We start from the raw sequence: 19,376 nt of genomic DNA, 5'->3' as shown, positions 1-19,376 counted from the left end.
AAGAAAAGGTTTGTTGAATAGTGCAGTGTCTATAGAACAAGAAGAGTGAATAGAATTCCCAGCTAAGACCGTGGAACTTGCTCAGTCACTCATTCTGTTTAAGGGCGTACATTGTTAAGAAAAGACAATGCTTTTATAATAAATAACTGCAAATGTTTTAGAGCAGTGCATCTACAATCCGTTGTAACTGTGCTGAGTAGAAGTCAGCAATGATTGACTAATGACAAAAAATCATAAAGAATGATAGGCCTACTAGTTGTAACCGATCATAAGCACGACAAACGTTTATGTTGGTGGATTCTGGACTTTGGTTAGTACAACGAATGATACAAATGCTTAGTGTTTCTGCAGACAATCCATTTTTCGTCGCACGTTCAACAAACTTACCAAAAAATGTCCATTCTTGTGGCGTCAAAAGCAATGATCAACCGTAAATCTCAAGAGTTTGTTAGTGTCAGTCAGTATATGTGGAATCCATTAACTCAGTTTCCATTTTTTTAAGTAATGAAATGCAAATAAATAATGATTGGTTTCGTCATTTATATGGGCATTTTTTATGAGCGCTTGGCTTTGTTGAAGTGATAAGACCATACAAACTTACCTAGTTACCAGATACGTTACTCTTATCTAGGTATAACTGGGCACGGTTCGTTTTTTTTTCCTGACACGAAGTAAGAATTGAGTTGAAGCGCTAGCAAACCAATAATATTGTTTTCGGGGGCCACCTACGGTTATCACATGCTTCTACCGCGGCAGTGACGTCAACACTGATAAAAAAAATTTTTTTTTAAACTACGTGCACATTTGCTACCGATCTTGTAACTCAAAAACGAAATCATGGACCTCCCACTTTTATTACATTTATAATTTCCTCGTGTCTTATTATGTTAGATGACAAAGCTTAATTAAAATCGACCGATTAAATTTTGAAAACGAACTTAATTCTATAAGCCACATAGAAGAAACTTCGCTAACGCTCCACTTCAATAAAGAACTATTTCGTAAAATTTGTAGTATGCTAAGACAGCTATTTATAATATCGTTACTGCAAACCAATGCCCAATTGTTAGACTGGTATAATTCATAAATATTCTAAATGACAATATTTTTTATTGATAAAAATGACAGACTACAAATTTCTGGTCCGTTCTGAATGTAATATTTGAAATAAGGTTTGATAATTTATTTATATTAGATATAATTCTGAAATCTTATTTTGGAATTAACTCAGCTAATCTATTAAGGTAATAAAGATAATCTATTAATGTATTTCCTTTGGAATAACCTATTAAGTTCGTTTCTCTCAGTTCTAATTGTCATTGAATGATTTGAATAATTCAAAATGCTTTCCACAGAGTTAATAATAAAGTTAATGAAATAATTTTTATGCAATAGCATAGTAGTGATTACTGTTATTATTACAAACAATATAATTGGGTTATCATATAATCGAATGAACTCTAAATATCGTCCAAACGCTCTGACTAGAGCTTGTTTTACGCTGTATGACGAAACACAAATGAAATAGACTTTTAATCAGCAACAAAAAATCTCTACTACATTAAGGTCAAACAAATGTTATCATCCGATAATCAGATTTTTATAAAAGCAAAAGTATTATAATGAATATAGTATGAATAAAAACTTGAATAAAACTATCGTACTATATTTCTAATTACAAATAAACTTATCATAAATATATCCATTACTTATTGGTTCTCAAATACTGCAATTAATCTTTTCAAATCAGGCATCTAAACAGGTCACGAACGTTTAAACTTTAAAGAAAGTTCAACTGATCATAATGAACACCAAAGCCAATTATAACAGATATAAATATCTCGTATTAAAGATCGGCAATAATTAATACTAAACAAACATTGCCAACCTTTAATAAAGCTCTATAATCAAAACGAGGTAATTTACATGAAAAATATAATGTCGAATTGCATCCCGAAGTTGGTTTCATCTTGATTCATTGACATTGATTTTTTTTATTTGATTCCTCCTCTGCTATGTTTTTCCCACGTTTATATAAGATAACTGTATATTGGAGCATCGTATTTTTAAACAAAATTATCATTTCCAATAATTTTTAAATTTAAACCCTGCCTTAAAATTTTAAAACACTTTAAAATTAATTAATTAAGTTTGACGTGTAAAAAAAATNGAAAAACATTGCAATTGAAACCGTAAAATAAACTCCACATTCTCTTTGACCGAATAAAAATTGTATTCTGAATGCGATTTGTTTAATGAATGGAAACTCGTTAAATTAACAGAAAATCGAACCCATTTTCTTTCAGCCACAACCAATAGCAATACAGTACTAACTCATTTCCAATAATTTTTAAATTTAAACCCTGCCTTAAAATTTTAAAACACACTTTAAAATTAATTAATTAAGTTTGACGTGAAAAAAAAATAATAATAATAAATACGTTCTTTCTATGGTACACAGAATTAAATATACCATTTTTCTGTTATGAGTTAAAAAGGAGCAGGTTTGAGCAATAGATAGGAATCAGAATTTTTCGTATTTTTCTGGAGCACTAAATGATATCCAAATAAAATGTATAAACTTCTTTTAAAAAATCGATTTGGCTCCGGGTAATAATAGACTAAAATTAGAGAAAACCAAGGTTTTGGCATTGTAACAGAAACTAAATCCAAATACTTAACAATGGTAGAATTGAAATTATTTAATTGTTTACTATAAAAACTAGTTATTACTGTATTAATAATAAAAACGGCTTTAAATGATTACGCAATAGAATAATTCAAATAATTTTATTAAGGTAAAAATATATAAATAAAAAAAAGTAAAATAGAATCAGAAATTTAGAAATCTAATCAAATAGTTAAATTCTAAGATTTTTATTTATGATTTACAAAATAAAATTACATAAATATGTAACGAACGGTGGTAATGAAAAAAAAAAGCAATTGATGCTCCATTATTAATTTAATCGAATTATTTTTCTAAAGTATTCTATTGAATATGTAGAAAATTATTCAAACCATTGAACTTCAAACAACACTCGTCTAAATTAAAACTACTTTGAAATGTTTAAAAAAAAAAAAAAACTTTGGCAGAATTTAACAACAGAAATCTTGAACGAAATTATTGGTACTGTCCTATATACTGACACCGAATTATGTCAAGTCTGACTATTTAAGCTTTAAAGTTTCGAATATTCTTATTTACTTTTACTTATAGAGAAGTTAGTCTTAAAAAATTANTTATTGGTACTGTCCTATATACTGACACCGAATTATGTCAAGTCTGACTATTTAAGCTTTAAAGTTTCGAATATTCTTATTTACTTTTACTTATAGAGAAGTTAGTCTTAAAAAATTATTCAACACAAATCAAAGTATTTAGTTGTTTTTAAGATTTATGAACTTTACATTTTCTAATCCTGTTTGCCATAATTATCACAATTAGTACTAATTTGCATTGAAAACATTAATGCTTAATAATTCATTTAAAACAAAGTGAATCGAAAAATTATCAGTCAATTCAGGTCAATTTGCTTATATAAACTGTTTTATAACAACACTTCACAAATCAAAGAATCCGAACGAACATTTACAGTTAGCAAGATGAAAAAGCTGATAACTACTAGTTTAGTAAATGCTCACTTGATTGATTGATTTAATCATCTGTGTGGATAAACGTAATAAACAAAATTATGTAACAATATATTACGACTCATATTTTTATAGATCAAATTAAATTATATGCAAGAAAAAATACATTGAAGTTCCAAATTTACAAACAGAACGTATCAAAATATTAGTTAACTAAATACTGTTGTAAATTACAACATATTGCAGATAATTAGTGTGATAATCAAAAAAGTGAATAAAACATTTTAAAACTGAAAACCAATTAATATTGAGCATACAAAAAAATTCATAGTTAAACATTAAATTGCCAAATCGCAAAAATTTATTACTTTCTGTATGTATATGTATACATATCCATAGAGAGACACACAATTTATATAAATATATTAATATATTTATAAATTCTGTGCGTCTTTGTTATGTATCATGTAATATGAAAACAGATTTTTCTTGACACGTCTTTAATTCATAGTACAAATAAAATTTCAGTTATGAAAATAAATTAAGTTTACACATTTTTATGAACTGTTCAAGAATACAGAATATATTGATAATAATACTATCCTTTTCTACGTCAATATCTTTGCTGTTGGCGTTTAAATTATACGTGACAGATATTCTAGTGCAAAAATAAAATTGCTGTGTCGGTTTTCAACCTTCTTAAAAAATTGATTTTGTCACTTCGACTTTTTTAACCAACAATCTTTCTAAACATACCCTTAGAGATCTCATTAGAAGGTTGGGTTGTTATTCTTCGTATTTTTAAGCATTTAAAATAATTTAACTTATAATACTATTATTCGACCTTAATCAACTAAATCATTAATTATTAAAAGTAATATTTTACAATTAAATATTGTGATATATTTTCACTTGTTTCAATATATACAGTACCTTTTAAAAGAGCAAGCAGCTTTATGCATTCGAGAAAAGTTTTGCAAGAAAAACATTGCAATTGAAACCGTAAAATAAACTCCACATTCTCTTTGACCGAATAAAAATTGTATTCTGAATGTGACTTGTTTAATGAATGGAAACTCGTTAAATTAACAGAAAATCGAACCCATTTTCTTTCAGCCACAACCAATAGCAATACTAACTTTAATTTTACAATGCAAATATTAATCTGACGCTCGAAAAAATGAACAAATTCTTTAAATTGGAATGAATACGTTTGCTTGTTTTTTTAATATATTCATATAAATTATATATTTAAAAAAAACAAAAGTTCAATGATCTTCAATTTATATTTAAAAAAAAACATTAATGAATTTTTATCTATTTTTAGGCACAGTATTTATTGTTTTTTTCTTAAAAATATATATATTTAAAATTTGAACTACGTTTTCAATTATTTAATACTTAAATATAATATTTTTCTATTGTTTTTAATTAAAATAAACCGATTAAATGTGTTTTAAAATATTGAAATGGAATTTAGATTAAAAAGTTTTCACATAATTTCTTTTTTATGAATAATTTTAAGCTATCAATTTCTATATTTAAATGAAATGTACATTTTATAATTAAACAGCGTGCAATCGAATTATGACAGATTTAAAATGATTAATTAAAGGCTAATGAAATAAATAAATGAAAAAATAATTACTAATCACAAAATAAACGGCAAATTTATCAATGATTATTATTATTAAGAGATGATATTAATAATAATTTTTTATTATCCTAATGGTTCGAAGGAGTGATGTTAAGAAAGTGATTTACCCTGATTTGGCTGAAGACGTGTGAACTTGGCTGGCCTGATTGTCTCTAATTGAAGAAGACAATAAGTTATAATTTCGATTGACAGAAGTATCCGATTGAAGATTTTCATCATCTTTATACGAATCCGAAGTCCAAGCAAACCGACGTTTCTCGCCACAGGAAAGACAAGACGATCGCTCAGTGGGATTAATCGACGTACAGTTTTTGCAATGCCACTGAAGTACCGATGCGTTCGAACCCATTTTTCACATTCTTTTCTTTTTTAAATTACGCAATATTCATTGCCCTATAAACAGTTACGTACTGTAACGGTGCTTCCGTGCAAATTATGGCCGTCAGGCAGGTTTGCCCTCCATGTTGGATGTAGCCTTGTTGTTATCGCGCATGTGCTTAACAACGCAAGCAATGACCTCTCGTTCGACTCCGCGTAACTCTACACACACAACACGCGTCCATCCATTTTCGATGATAGGTCATTTACGTTAAAAAATTATTTTTTAATAATGTATTTTTATCTTTAAAAATTAATTATAATATATTTATTTATTTATTTGTCAACTGTATGCATATGCTGATAGTTTTATTAAGGGTATCAAACACGTTTTTTGTGATTGGTTCGTTTTCTTCTGTTCTAACTAATAGCAACGATTGTAATAAGATTTGTTTTTTTTGTCAAAGCATTGATTGATTTTCTCCAAATAATTGATTAATTATCTTATTAATAATTTATTATTTGTCATCATTACATAGAATATATTTAAAAGTCGCAATTACATGGACAAAATGAGACCAGATTTATTTTTGTTGCTTACGAAGTTGTTATACTCGGTTGATGATTAAAATGAATGTTTACTTGTAATTTAATAAATTAATATCAAAGTTTTACATTAAATACACTGAAATGTGATCCTTATATCTGAAGAATTCTAATTATACTAAACTACTAACTAATCTGAAACTAATTCAAGACTCAATGATATATGTCAATGACAATGATATCAATATATGTAAAAAAAACTAATTAAGTAGCATAAAAATGTAATAAAATTACTAATTAGTTACCTTTTGATTAATTAAATAGCAATATTATGCATTAAAAATTTAAAATTATAAATAATGGCATTTCCACTATAAAAAGTGTACATATTAAATCAAAAAAAGGACAAATCAAATTTTTATATTAAATTTGAAAGTGTTTTGAAATTTAAGTTGGATATATTTAATAAAATAAGATCACTATTATTGAATATGCTGTCTGGAAACTATTGTTATGATAAATTTTTATCTGTTAAGCATTAGATACATTACATTTTTGTAACAATTTTGAAATAAATATTTAAATAAATAAAAATTGTTCATACTAAATCAAGGTAATAAATTACAGAGGAGTGAAGGAAAAAAAAATTGTAAAACTTCTAGCTAATTATGACAAGACTGGGAAGGGATTTCCTGTATTGAAGTTAATTTGTATTAGAAATAACTAATTATAATTTTTTTTAAATGCAATGAAAATATATTTCTTCATTAAATTTCTAATTGTGTGTTAAGTAGGATGTTGGATGTAAGAATATATATATATATATAGTCTAATTGTTTTGTGTTTTCATTACTTTAGATTTTTATACATTTTAGTACTTGTTATATTCTTATCGTCATATGTTAATTATTTCTAATTTTGTATATTAATATTATTATTGTAATTATTATACCATTATTCTATTCTATATACTCTATATAATATATAATTAAGTATATTATATATGTATATATTTTTACAGTGATATCAGAAATAATGAACGTTTTTGGAAATACAGTATCTAATACTGGAATATATTACTTAAACACAAACAAAGCACCTAAACTAACATATATTACCTTTGCTGGTTTAGGTGTTTTGTCTGTGTTTATATACAGTGTTTCAAAATGTGCAAATGTAACTTTTAAATTGCTGTAGGCACAAGCTATACAGTTACAAAAAAGTATTTTTAAAGGTATGGGATGTAATATTAGAATACATTAGAAAAAATTATGATAAAATGAAATAAAATAATAATTTGAACTGAACATAAAGTGCAAGAGTATAACTGAATATAAAACTAAAATTAAAAATTTGAATAAAATATCAAATTAATACAAATCAGAATGCTTTTTTATAATAAATTTCATAGTAATTCAATCAAAAATAACCTTACTAAAATAGTATGATTATTTTCAAGTAAAATTACCATTTGGTCCAGTAATTTTATAAAGTTAAAAATACACATTGCTTACCAAAACTATGGCTCCTAGGCCAAATCTGATCTGCAAATATATTTTTTGACATATCACATAAATGATGGAAATAAACCTACTTTTAATATATATATGAATATACAAAATTAGAATATGCATTTTAAAAATAAATTATAGAAATTTTTAAACAAGAAGAATTACTTTATATGATATGAATATATTGAGAAATCAAGACTATTATGTAGTATTAAATAAATTGCATGATGATTGAAATTGAGAAAATTTGCAGAAATAGACCTGAGCATGCAATAAAAGGCACTGATAAATTATTCATTAGTTTGATTTGTATTCAAAATAATATAAGTTTTATATGTTAAATTGAAACTGCTTAAAACAATATAAAGTTTGAATTATTGAAAAATCTAAAATACCATGAATTCAATATAAAAGGTGAAATTTCTATCCATTTGCATTAAAATATCATAATTGATTTTAAAATTATTTTAACACCATTAGGAAAGTATTTCAACATATATTAGATAATCATTGACTCAATTCATAATGTTCATACTGCCTAAAAATTTTATTGTGACATTTACAGTTTTATAAAAGTTGCTATAAATTCATAGATAAATTTTTAAAAATGAAATTACAATTTTTATGGTAATCTAAAAAATTGCTGTAAAATTTAAAAATTAGTTTTTTAATATAAAATTGATATTTAAACAATAATTATAATTGTCATCATCATAATTGTTATTTATCTTTGAAAACTGTTATGGAGAAATTTTTTGCAAATCTTAACATTAATGAATTGATAACTATTATATTGGATTCTATTGGTTTATTCTTAATCTAAGTTTGGCATTGTTAAAGAACATATTTTTTATTTAGTCAACTTTCTCCACATTTCTAGATATCCATCCAATAAAAATATTAATATTTATTGATTGGAATATATTAATCTTATTGATATCTTAATAGATTATACTATCATTTAAACTGAAAATTACCTGAGTTACATAAGTAATGGTGACTGTAGACCTTTACACAACTTGAATTTTACATGAGCAATTTACAAATTCGAAAGTGTAACTATATAATTAATAACTCAATACTGTATTTATTATTATATGTGTACTGTACATAAATTATTATTTTTTTCTATAAAAGAATTGTTTACAAGAAAGAGTGCATGGTACACTTGAGTATGTGCTTACAATTAGACTGAAAAGTAAAGGATTAGCAGAGCAATAAAGTAATAAATCAGTACAGTGCAAAAGAAAGAAAGGAAAAGAGAGAGTGAATGAATGAATGTTTGAAATGGAATAATTCTTTGTAAAATTACATGTTATTCTAATCAGATTTTTTTCTAATTTTTGAGATTTACATTTTACATAACTGCGAATTTATGTAAGTTGTGTGTTACATAATTCAGAGTATTACTGTACATAAAATACAGGTAAATTATTTATTCTTTCACTTTATAATGTTTGCTTATTAAAGCGCTTTATAGAAATTAATCTATTCAAATTGAGATATAATAATACAACTACAATAATATTAAATGATCACTAATGTTCAAGCAAAATTTATTTCCTAGAAATCAATAGCTGACATGATCAAATGCAGTTTTCCTCTAATTAATGATTTTGACATCTAATGAATTAATGGAAAACAATCCAAATTCTTTAAATAATACAGTAGATATAATANACATAAGTAATGGTGACTGTAGACCTTTACACAACTTGAATTTTACATGAGCAATTTACAAATTCGAAAGTGTAACTATATAATTAATAACTCAATACTGTATTTATTATTATATGTGTACTGTACATAAATTATTATTTTTTTCTATAAAAGAATTGTTTACAAGAAAGAGTGCATGGTACACTTGAGTATGTGCTTACAATTAGACTGAAAAGTAAAGGATTAGCAGAGCAATAAAGTAATAAATCAGTACAGTGCAAAAGAAAGAAAGGAAAAGAGAGAGTGAATGAATGAATGTTTGAAATGGAATAATTCTTTGTAAAATTACATGTTATTCTAATCAGATTTTTTTCTAATTTTTGAGATTTACATTTTACATAACTGCGAATTTATGTAAGTTGTGTGTTACATAATTCAGAGTATTACTGTACATAAAATACAGGTAAATTATTTATTCTTTCACTTTATAATGTTTGCTTATTAAAGCGCTTTATAGAAATTAATCTATTCAAATTGAGATATAATAATACAACTACAATAATATTAAATGATCACTAATGTTCAAGCAAAATTTATTTCCTAGAAATCAATAGCTGACATGATCAAATGCAGTTTTCCTCTAATTAATGATTTTGACATCTAATGAATTAATGGAAAACAATCCAAATTCTTTAAATAATACAGTAGATATAATAATAACTATTTTATTTACACTTACTCCAATAAAGTAGATTTTCTGTTCTATTTTTACAGCACTACATGTATTTTTTTCATTTTCTATAAATATTATTATAGCATATTTATATTTTATAAAATATATCAGTTTTCATTTTCATTATATTTTTTTTGATAACAGACAACTTTAAAATTTATTTTAATCAATAATAATAATTATAGATATCGGTAATCTTTTTATTACAAAAAATTTGAGTTCAAAATTCAGTTTATCATCAAAAAGTTCTACAGAAAAAAAATATTATGAGAAGACACTGAAGTATTATTAGTTACTCCATTATGAAGAATGTTAGGAAAGGTTGCATAGGAAGGAAAAAAAAAGAGAGAGAGCGAAAGGGAGATCTGCTCTGGCATCCTTTAAAGAAAAATCAAAAAGTGTAAATATAAACAAAATTTAATTTATACAGTTTACTATATTCCAGCAGTGTGCAGTGACAATTTTCATAAGGGACCAGATGTGAGAAAACCCATTTTTCATACATTATAACAATTATTTTATCACCCAGAAAAACTTATTTATTTGCACATTATTGACACATTAATTTCACTTTCCCGGCTCTGTTATATACTGTATAAGAGGAAAAGTATGGTCAAAAAATAACCCCTAAGATTTTTACATTTTTGGATTCAAGACGCCTTCAGATGTCAAGAAATGCAAAAAATTCAGGATTTTTTTCTGCATGTATGAATGTTAGTGTGTGTCAGGGAAATGTATGTTCACTCTTTTTGAAGCTTAGTGATTCCTTAGTGATTCCTATGCTTTTAGTTGAAAATTTCTGAAATTTTTCAGGAAAGTTTGTGTATTAGGAGGATTAATGGTATTAAATTTTGCAGGTTAAAAGTCAGCTGGGTGGGAAGATGGTATCTCCAGTAGGTCAAACTTAACGACGATTTTACTCATTAGCATTACAATTTTTTAATAAAACCCATCCCTATGCTCAAAATTAAGAATTTTGCCAATTTATAATAATTAAAAATATAAAAAATTTTTAAAAGAAAGTATCATAACAGATGGCGTCACATGTAGTCTTCAATGTTGCAGGGAAAATTAAGCAACTCGTTCCTGGAAATTTTTTCTTGGAAACTTAAGGCTCCAAACCAGTGATGCCAGATTGGGCTACAAGTAGCGGATTGGGCTACTTTTTAAGTGCCCTCGCTACAAAAATTTCAAATTGGGCGACACGCTACTTTTTGGGCTAGTGATAATTATCTTCAGGCTACAAATCTTAAAAATACGCTACTTTTTTTTATTTTCATATATAAAATCGCAAAACACTTATTGTATTATACAAAAGAAATAAAGTTTTATTTGATTTCATTACACTTAAGTATATAAATAAAGTTGCAACGTTTAACAAAGATTAAGATACTTTGCTTTCGTTTTCCATCAGTCGTTCGCTCCAGTAGACAATCCACAACTTCACAAGCACGGAGGCGACATTGCTTGTGAAATTGTGGATTGTCTACTACAAGCATTATGCTGTTGGAATTGCCAATTTTCTCTCCCAATAAGTGATCCAAAAGTTATTAAATTTTGATACAACAGTTCTTGATACAATGGAAAAGGATGGCCTTAAAACTGAAAAGAAAAGCCGCAGTCGCTAAGTCTCTAAGTTCAAAAAATGAATCGCTTCGCCTGCGAATGACTCGCTTTGATTTAGAGAAAATTGATGCAGATACACCGAATGTCCATATACAGGGTGTATCAGAATGACGTTTTAAAAATTTGGGGGATTGTAAAGGATGAAATTTTGAACGTTTTGGTATAAGGAACCTATAATCGGAAATTTGAACTAAAGTGTCTACAGCGGTAGGAAGTGCTTGACCGCCCTTCACTTTGGTAGCTACCCTTCCATCCATTGACGTCATGTTATTGCTGCGGATGAAAGACTGTAAACACACAACTACAGTGGTCTAACTGAGCCTGTGTACAGGACGTTGTGTACTCAGTGCTTGTCGTTCTTCAGGTCACCCCTTGCATCCACTGGCGTTGTGATGTAAACACACAGCTAGTCAACGTGAGTCCCTTGTGTACGCAACACCTGTAGGAACAGTTCATAAGCTTACGGAGCGCATCTTTACAGCATTTAATACCATCAGAGGGGAGCGTGGCATCTTACGGAGAGTCGGACAAAACATGGTTCGTCGTTGCACATTATGTAACGAAGTTGGTGGTCGTCACACTGAACATTTACTCTAAAGTAGTGCAGCCACTGATTCGATGTACAGTTTGATTGTACTCTACTGTTTTGTCAATAAAACTTGTCATAAATACTGTATTCTGCTGTTTCATTCAGCATACCGACCTCATAGAACGTGCAAAGTGCAGTAGAAACTTTATACGTATCTCATTTCCGGCTGTAGGTTCCTTATATCAAAACGTTCAAAATTTCATCCTCTACAATCCCCAAATTTTTAAAACGTCATTCTGATACACCCTGTGTATGTATATACATATATTACAAACTTATTTCATTAGTAAAAGTGCATAGTTGCAAAATAATTCATTTTTATTGTTTGGGCTACAAACAGTTCAAATCCGCTACTTTTGGAGCACAACCACGCTACTTTTTAACCTTCAGATCTGGCAACACTGCTCCAAACGACGTTTCAAGCAGGCGATCCAGAATACAACACGGAAATCGCTGATTGTGTTCACTATGCTGTGACGATTCACCTAGATCAGCTGCATCATTCACAGATTCAAACTGCGTTGTTTCGCTACATGGGACCGGCTTCTCTTAACCCCTTCCATTTTGAACTCAAAGCTTTCTAATCACATATACCGTCTTTTAATTAGATTCACATTTCGATGAAACTTTTAGATGTTTTATAATAATAATAATAAAAAGCAAAAATCACTAATGTAATGTTGTTTTCAATAAGCATAGGATGCTAAAAATATAATTATAGAACGTCTGCACGTGTACAAAACACAACAGTACGTATCTGCAAGCTAGTCCTGTCGACGAATCGAATAAAGAAGCATTGAGGGGTGTTCGGTTGGCTCATGGAAGAGTTCAACTCAGCGTAAAGGAGGATAGGCCGGACGGGAAAAATACACGAAAAATTACATATTTTTCAAGTGAACGATTTCAAAAACAAATGCATTAAACGGTACTTCAAGGAATATAGAGGACTAGTTTAGTCTCCTTAGTCCATTCTCGGTTGGCCTTTTTGTGCTCTTTGAGCGGTAAAGGGCGTAAAAACACACACACACACACACACACAAAAAGTCCATTCTCGGCACGCCACTGCTATTGCAATTGCAATATATTCGTATATCAGTTAATATATTGAAAAATGTTTGTATGTAACATGCAGAGTAATTGACATTTAAACATAACAAAAAACTTAATGACCAAATGAAATCGAAAAAATAAAGATGTACTTAGTTTAGAAGCGCTTTGTGTATTTTTTTTTTCATTCCAAAAATCATTTCTAAAAGAAATTTAATTTTTACTAGTCCTAGCTTTAATAAAAGTATATATTGTTCAACAAACTGTTCTATTTATTACGCACAGATTCTACCATGTTCCAAAAACGAATAGGCCTACCCTTTTCCTGGTTTCTTCGATCTAATAAATACTTTGATTACATTTTATTTATAAGTATTTTAAAGGTCTATTGCTCCTAGTTGATGTCTTGTCTGAAATATTCGCAATACGATTTGTTGTAGTTGACGTATCATTATGTGGTCTGTGCGTTTTGCGGCACAGTCTTTGTTGGAAGGTTACGTGCTCTTTATGGATTGTTTATGTAGTGGTGACTCAAGGTCTTAGATTATAATAGGTCTTAGATTCACCACCAAGGTCTTAGTGGTGACTCACCCACTTTGTTCCTTTCTTCTAGGACAGAGATGGCGAACCGGGTTGTAAACATGCTTACCTACAAAAACCTTATGCGTGCCAAAGATTTAGACTTCGAATAACGATATTTGAATAAATTAAACGAATATGTTTTAATTAGAGTAAATATAAAGGAGGTGATTGAAAAAAAGGATGATCGGGTGATAAACCGAAATCGTATGATGCATTACGTGCCGAATGATATCTCCTAATGTGCCATTTCGGGCTCGTCTGTTCTAAGAGTAACCCCAACTATTATTCATTTAATCTCACTAAAGGTCTTTGCTGTGCTAGTGTACACGTGTTCCTTATCCTTGTGTCAAATATAATATACATTTCAATCCACCTCCATCACTTTTTACCATCGTACAATTACTTAAATAGATGCACTTGACGAATCACTTCAACGAAGTAAGTATCGCAATCCAGAGGTACAGAATATGTTCCATTAGCGAACAAGGTTCAAGGAAAATTTGCGGCAGAAATAGGCCTAATATTACGGCAATAGTTGCAAAAAAAGAAGAAAAAAAAAGTGGAATAGCGTCTTGGCTAAGCCAATAGACATTAGGCCTAATTCACGAAATTCACCAAAATGTGGGGACTAATGTTTTAAAAGTGAAATTGAAATGCACCACTGTAAAAAACTTCTTATGCAAGAACTGTAAAAAACAATTTTTTATTTGTAAATTCAATTTTATTTCAATATCAAGGCAATATAACACATCATAGTGTAACGTAGTAGAATACTAAGATGCACTGACTATTAGTTAAGTTCTTAAGTATCTGGTGTCGAAATGACATGAAGCAGTTAAGTGGGTAAAATATCGTTGATGGAACTGATATGTTGAAATTTCTTACATGGAAAACTTGTTATGCCGGAAATTTTAACACACCTTATGATGTAAATGCTGGAATTGGAAAATTTGGATTTCTTACACGGGAAACTTTTCACGCGGTAACTTCTTAAGCAAGTTCTATTGGATTAATAAAATTGCGTGTGGTGCCATCTGTTATGAGATTTTGTTATAAAAACTTTATCACTGTGTAATAATTAGTAATGTAAAAACAGCTTAATTTTTAGAGTAGGGAGGGTTTTGTTTTAAAAAATGTAAATGTTAGACTGCCACTATGCAGACGCGAGTGAGCGAATTTTCCGAGAGAGCGAGAATATGTGGTGAGAAGAGGTGATGACATTAATCAGGGTGTGGGCAAGGTGGGCGGCTGCTCAGGGAAGCAGATTGCTAGGGACGGCAAAATTGGCCGAAGAAAATAAAAATAATAAACATTCTTAATTTCATGTAATTGATTACAGTATTTTATTTTTGAAAATAATTAATAATATCGTTCGTAATATAGATTCAAAGAAAATTCTAACTTAGAATCACGACGTTTTGACTCGAAGTTAGGAGTATTCAAATCGACATATCTCAACTTAATATTTGCCTATGATCGAAACAAGGAATATCAATGTCATTCCTCATGCAATCCTTAATAAAATGATTTTATACTTTCGATGATAGACAAATACTAAGTCGAAATATGTTGATTAAAATATCCCTAACTTTGAATGATTGTGAGGTAAAATGTCGTGATTCTGGAATTTTCTAAAATATGAAGCTATATTACGAACAAAGCATATTTATATATGTAAGAAAGTCGATTTATATTATGTATACATTACTTGCAGAGCCGATCCTACCATAGGGCGAACGGAGCAGCCGCTCCAGGCGCTAAGTCCTAGGGGGCGCCTCAGTGGTAAAGAAAATTAAAGGGTATAAATTAGGGGCAACCAGGGGGCGCCATAATAGGATCTCGCTCCATCCTAAATCTTGCCTCGGGCCGGCATTGATTACTTGATATAAAACCAGCAAACATGTTATTCTAGACATGTATTAGCCTAATTTTAATACAGTAGAGCGTCGATTTTCCGAATCAATTGGGGACTGGGGTTCTCCGGATAACTGATTTACGTACGAAAAAATATATTAATTTATCCCATGTTGAAATTTCTCTCCGTTGCGTGTCGCTTCGCGTTGAATTTTCGTCGATGTTAAGCCTAACAAAGACTATTGTATCGTTAAAAATTATTTTTTTATTTTGTACAAACAAAATAATATATTGAAAAATATAAAAATAATAAAAAATTATACTTCAGAAGTTAATTTAGTATAAAAACGTAAAATATTTGAGTAGCCCAAAACATAGCCAAAGATTGAAGCGCCACAGCACTGGCGAAAATTTAAATTTGCCGACTGGAATTCTTTCGGATGATTGACTTTCGGAAAATCGACGCTCTACTGTAATTCAAAAACATTACTTATAACTATGAAAATTTTGAATTTTTTCAAACATTATCTCAGTTTGCAAAATAATTTATGTAAAGAATGTTATGTGTATAGGTTTTCTGAATTCCTTATACATTCGTGAATATATTGATACTATGCTCCCAATCATACACAAATACTAAGTTGAGATATGTTGATTTGAATACCTCCAACATTGAATGATTATGTAAAAGAATGTCGTGATTCTAGAATTTTTTAAACTTTGGAGCTGTATTATGAACGATATTATTAATATATGTAAGGACAAACGGTTTATAGATCACTTAAAGATGTTTATGTGTGCCAAAGACTTCGAATAACGACAATTAAATAAATTAAAGAAATATGCTTTAATTATAGAATAAGTGTAAAAAGCTGATTGAAAAAAAGGATGATCAGATGATAAACTGAAGAGATGATTGAAAAAGACAAATGAAAACTCGAAATCGTATGATACATTACGTCCCAAATGATTTCATCTTACATGCCACTTTGGGCACGCATGCCATAGGTTCAAACAAATCTTAACATAACAGTGGCGTAATAAAAAAGCAGGTTATTACTACTACATGCCGAGCGCGGAGAATAGGCAGTAGTACTGGTTCAACGTAAATACTGTTTTTGGTCAGTAGAAGTTAATGTATTTATTTCTTACAGGCAATGGCGTAGCGTGGGTATCAGCTGCCCGGGGCGGAGGAAAATTTCGCCGCCCTCTTATTTAGGTATCTAAATTTAAAAGACTAAAATTCAGTTTCGTCACAGAATAAGTAGCGAAAAATTCCGTGCTAGTGTTGCCACCTTTTTAAAACCGCCGACCCTGACCGCAGGTGAGGTTTGTTCGAACAGAAATTCCTGACGCATGCGTATATCATTTTGCAATGAAGAATAATTTGCAGTGCATGCTGGTTCTAAATCAGTTACAGTTAGCGACTAGGGAGACTTGGGTAGGAGTAACGTAAGTAATCTAGATGACTTAGCCCTATTGGATATTGGAGGTGTATATGAGTACGAATGAATCGTACAAGCAAAAAAAAAAGGTCGGGTTGCGCATAATACCGCCCGGACGGCGAGTTGGATGGTAACACTATTCCCACTATTCCGTGCTCATTTCAATCGGTCCGAATCGTAGGTGGACGAAAATATGAAAGAAAATGGTTCAATTCTTACAAGATATTATTATTTATTGTCAAATTTTGCCGCCCCCTAAAAAGTGCCCCCCCGGGCGCGGGCCTCCCCTGCCGCTCCCCTACGCTACGCTACCGCTTACAGGCACTGATCACTGTTTAGTTTAGTTACAGAAACGCAACATTGGACGATCTGCCTAGTGGAAATGCTTTCGGGAGGTCATGTTTAAGGGTAACTGGCTTCTATTCAGGTGTTACAGACGTGGAAAAACCTGGAAAACACGTGGCCAGCCTGTCCGGGCGAGGCGCTAATCCACGACCGAACTCCCAGTGTTCAGGGAACGGACTGCTTGTCTACTGGTGAGCCGCTGTTCGCGGTACCTATAACTTAACTTGCTTGTTAGCATGACGTCAGCAAGCAAGATGGCGAGCGGAACTGCCACTGTTTGATTTCCACATTTGACGAGAATATCTGGCAAAGAGTCGCATGTTGGACTTTTCTTTATTCCTTACCGATAAATATCGTTAGCTTGTCTGATTACCGTGCTAGGCTGTCTGTTAAGGATATTCGTGCTCATCGTATATTTCATTATACTTGCAATAAGGCAGCTGGTGAACTTTTTGTTTTGTTTATCACGTCTTTCTTAATTATGCACAATTATTAAGAAAGACGTCATAGATATCACTAGTCTCACTATTGGAAAAGAAACCTTTACTTATAATTTTTATACGCTCTGCAGCCTGACAAAATAGAGTCTGTCTCCTCCAAGTGAACTACCGTCCTTCTCCCGAAGACTTTGTAGATTTCTAACCATACAAGTTGTTTCGGCCGATAGACTATTTTCTCTCAGTGGCGTCTTTTTCATTTCTAAGTGGTGAGGAATTTGTAGGGCTCTTCTACAACCCTACAATTATCTCACTCCTTAAAATTCTGTGCTTACTACATCGGGCTATCTCCTTATAGATAAAGATAGAACAAAAAGCCTTGTGGTATGTGACTACCACGCCGTGTGATAAAACTGCCTCGGCTGAATTCTCCCTCCCTGTACACGAAAATATACACCGTTTAACCTTTACTCGAATTCTCGCATTCATACACTTACACCTCAAGAGCCTCGTTGTGTATAATTCGACACAATGAAAAAAGCCGAACACTCGCTTCCCACAAATCTAATAAAAATGGCACCTGGTAAGCAATGGCCTCTCTAAGCTGCGCAGCCGCGCACTGCTTAAATTGTTACCGAGCACGAGAATTTATGTGCCGCGGAGGCGAGCATGCACACCGATTTGAATTGTTGTTTATTTATTTCTCACTCTGTCTGCAACATGATTATTGCTGCGTATATTTTGATTAAATACATTAAATCATTGACAAAAGATAATACAGGTAACCCCCGTATAACACGGGAGTTACGTTCCAAAAACTTGCCGTGTTATACGAAACAAAAAACTAGTGCGAAAAGGTTAGGTTCGTGGGGGGTTAGGTTCCAAAAATTAAAAAAAAAAACGTGCTGTTAAATCCTTATTTAAATCGGATTTATTATTCATTTTTTTTTTCATAGGTAAAATATTTATTTATTATTTAAGTAAATATTTTACCAGAGGATTATTCATCCTATATGATGATCTCAGCATGAGCATCATCAACTGGTAACAGTGTTTGGGTGCGTTCGTTAATAGCGGTCGGTCTGCAACGGGATTGCACTGCTATTTGTAGGCATTTAGGAAAGACGGTGAAAGAAAGATGGCGACACCCTCACTATCGATAGTATCGTAATGGAGAAATCTATAATTCTAAAATGAGCTTTTAGAGGCAAAAAAAGGGTCATAATTGTAAAATTTAATTATTAAATGGATATTGTTTAAATAGCATTCAAAGTAGCCACGAAAACAATTAGAATGCTCGCGCGGAGTTACGCGGAAGTATAAAAGAACGCGCCCTTTATTACATTTCATGTTGCACGAGAGTTTTACTTAATTCCCGAACCATGTTAGAGTGAACTCGTGCTATAAAACCACCGTGTTATACGGGGGATGTT

At 30.4% G+C, this 19,376-nt stretch overlaps 1 protein-coding gene across 1 annotated transcript in view; it reads right to left on the bottom strand.

Moving 5' to 3' along the window:
• Positions 1-6,033, bottom strand: part of LOC111628219 (calpain-D-like) — a 166,217-nt gene extending 160,184 nt beyond the window's left edge. The window contains exon 1 of the mRNA XM_023371959.1: positions 5,359-6,033. Coding sequence (XP_023227727.1) covers positions 5,359-5,600 — 242 coding nt within the window. The 5' untranslated portion in view covers positions 5,601-6,033. The remainder of the gene's footprint in view (positions 1-5,358) is intronic.
• Positions 6,034-19,376: the final 13,343 nt, after the last annotated feature.

This window comes from Centruroides sculpturatus, unplaced genomic scaffold (assembly GCF_000671375.1).
Source record: "Centruroides sculpturatus isolate CEXI.00-Female unplaced genomic scaffold, Cexi_2.0 scaffold458, whole genome shotgun sequence".
Classification (NCBI taxonomy): Eukaryota; Metazoa; Arthropoda; class Arachnida; order Scorpiones; family Buthidae; genus Centruroides; species Centruroides sculpturatus.
The sequence above is the reverse complement of the archived record's forward strand: the minus strand, read 5'-3'. Positions and strand labels throughout refer to the sequence as shown.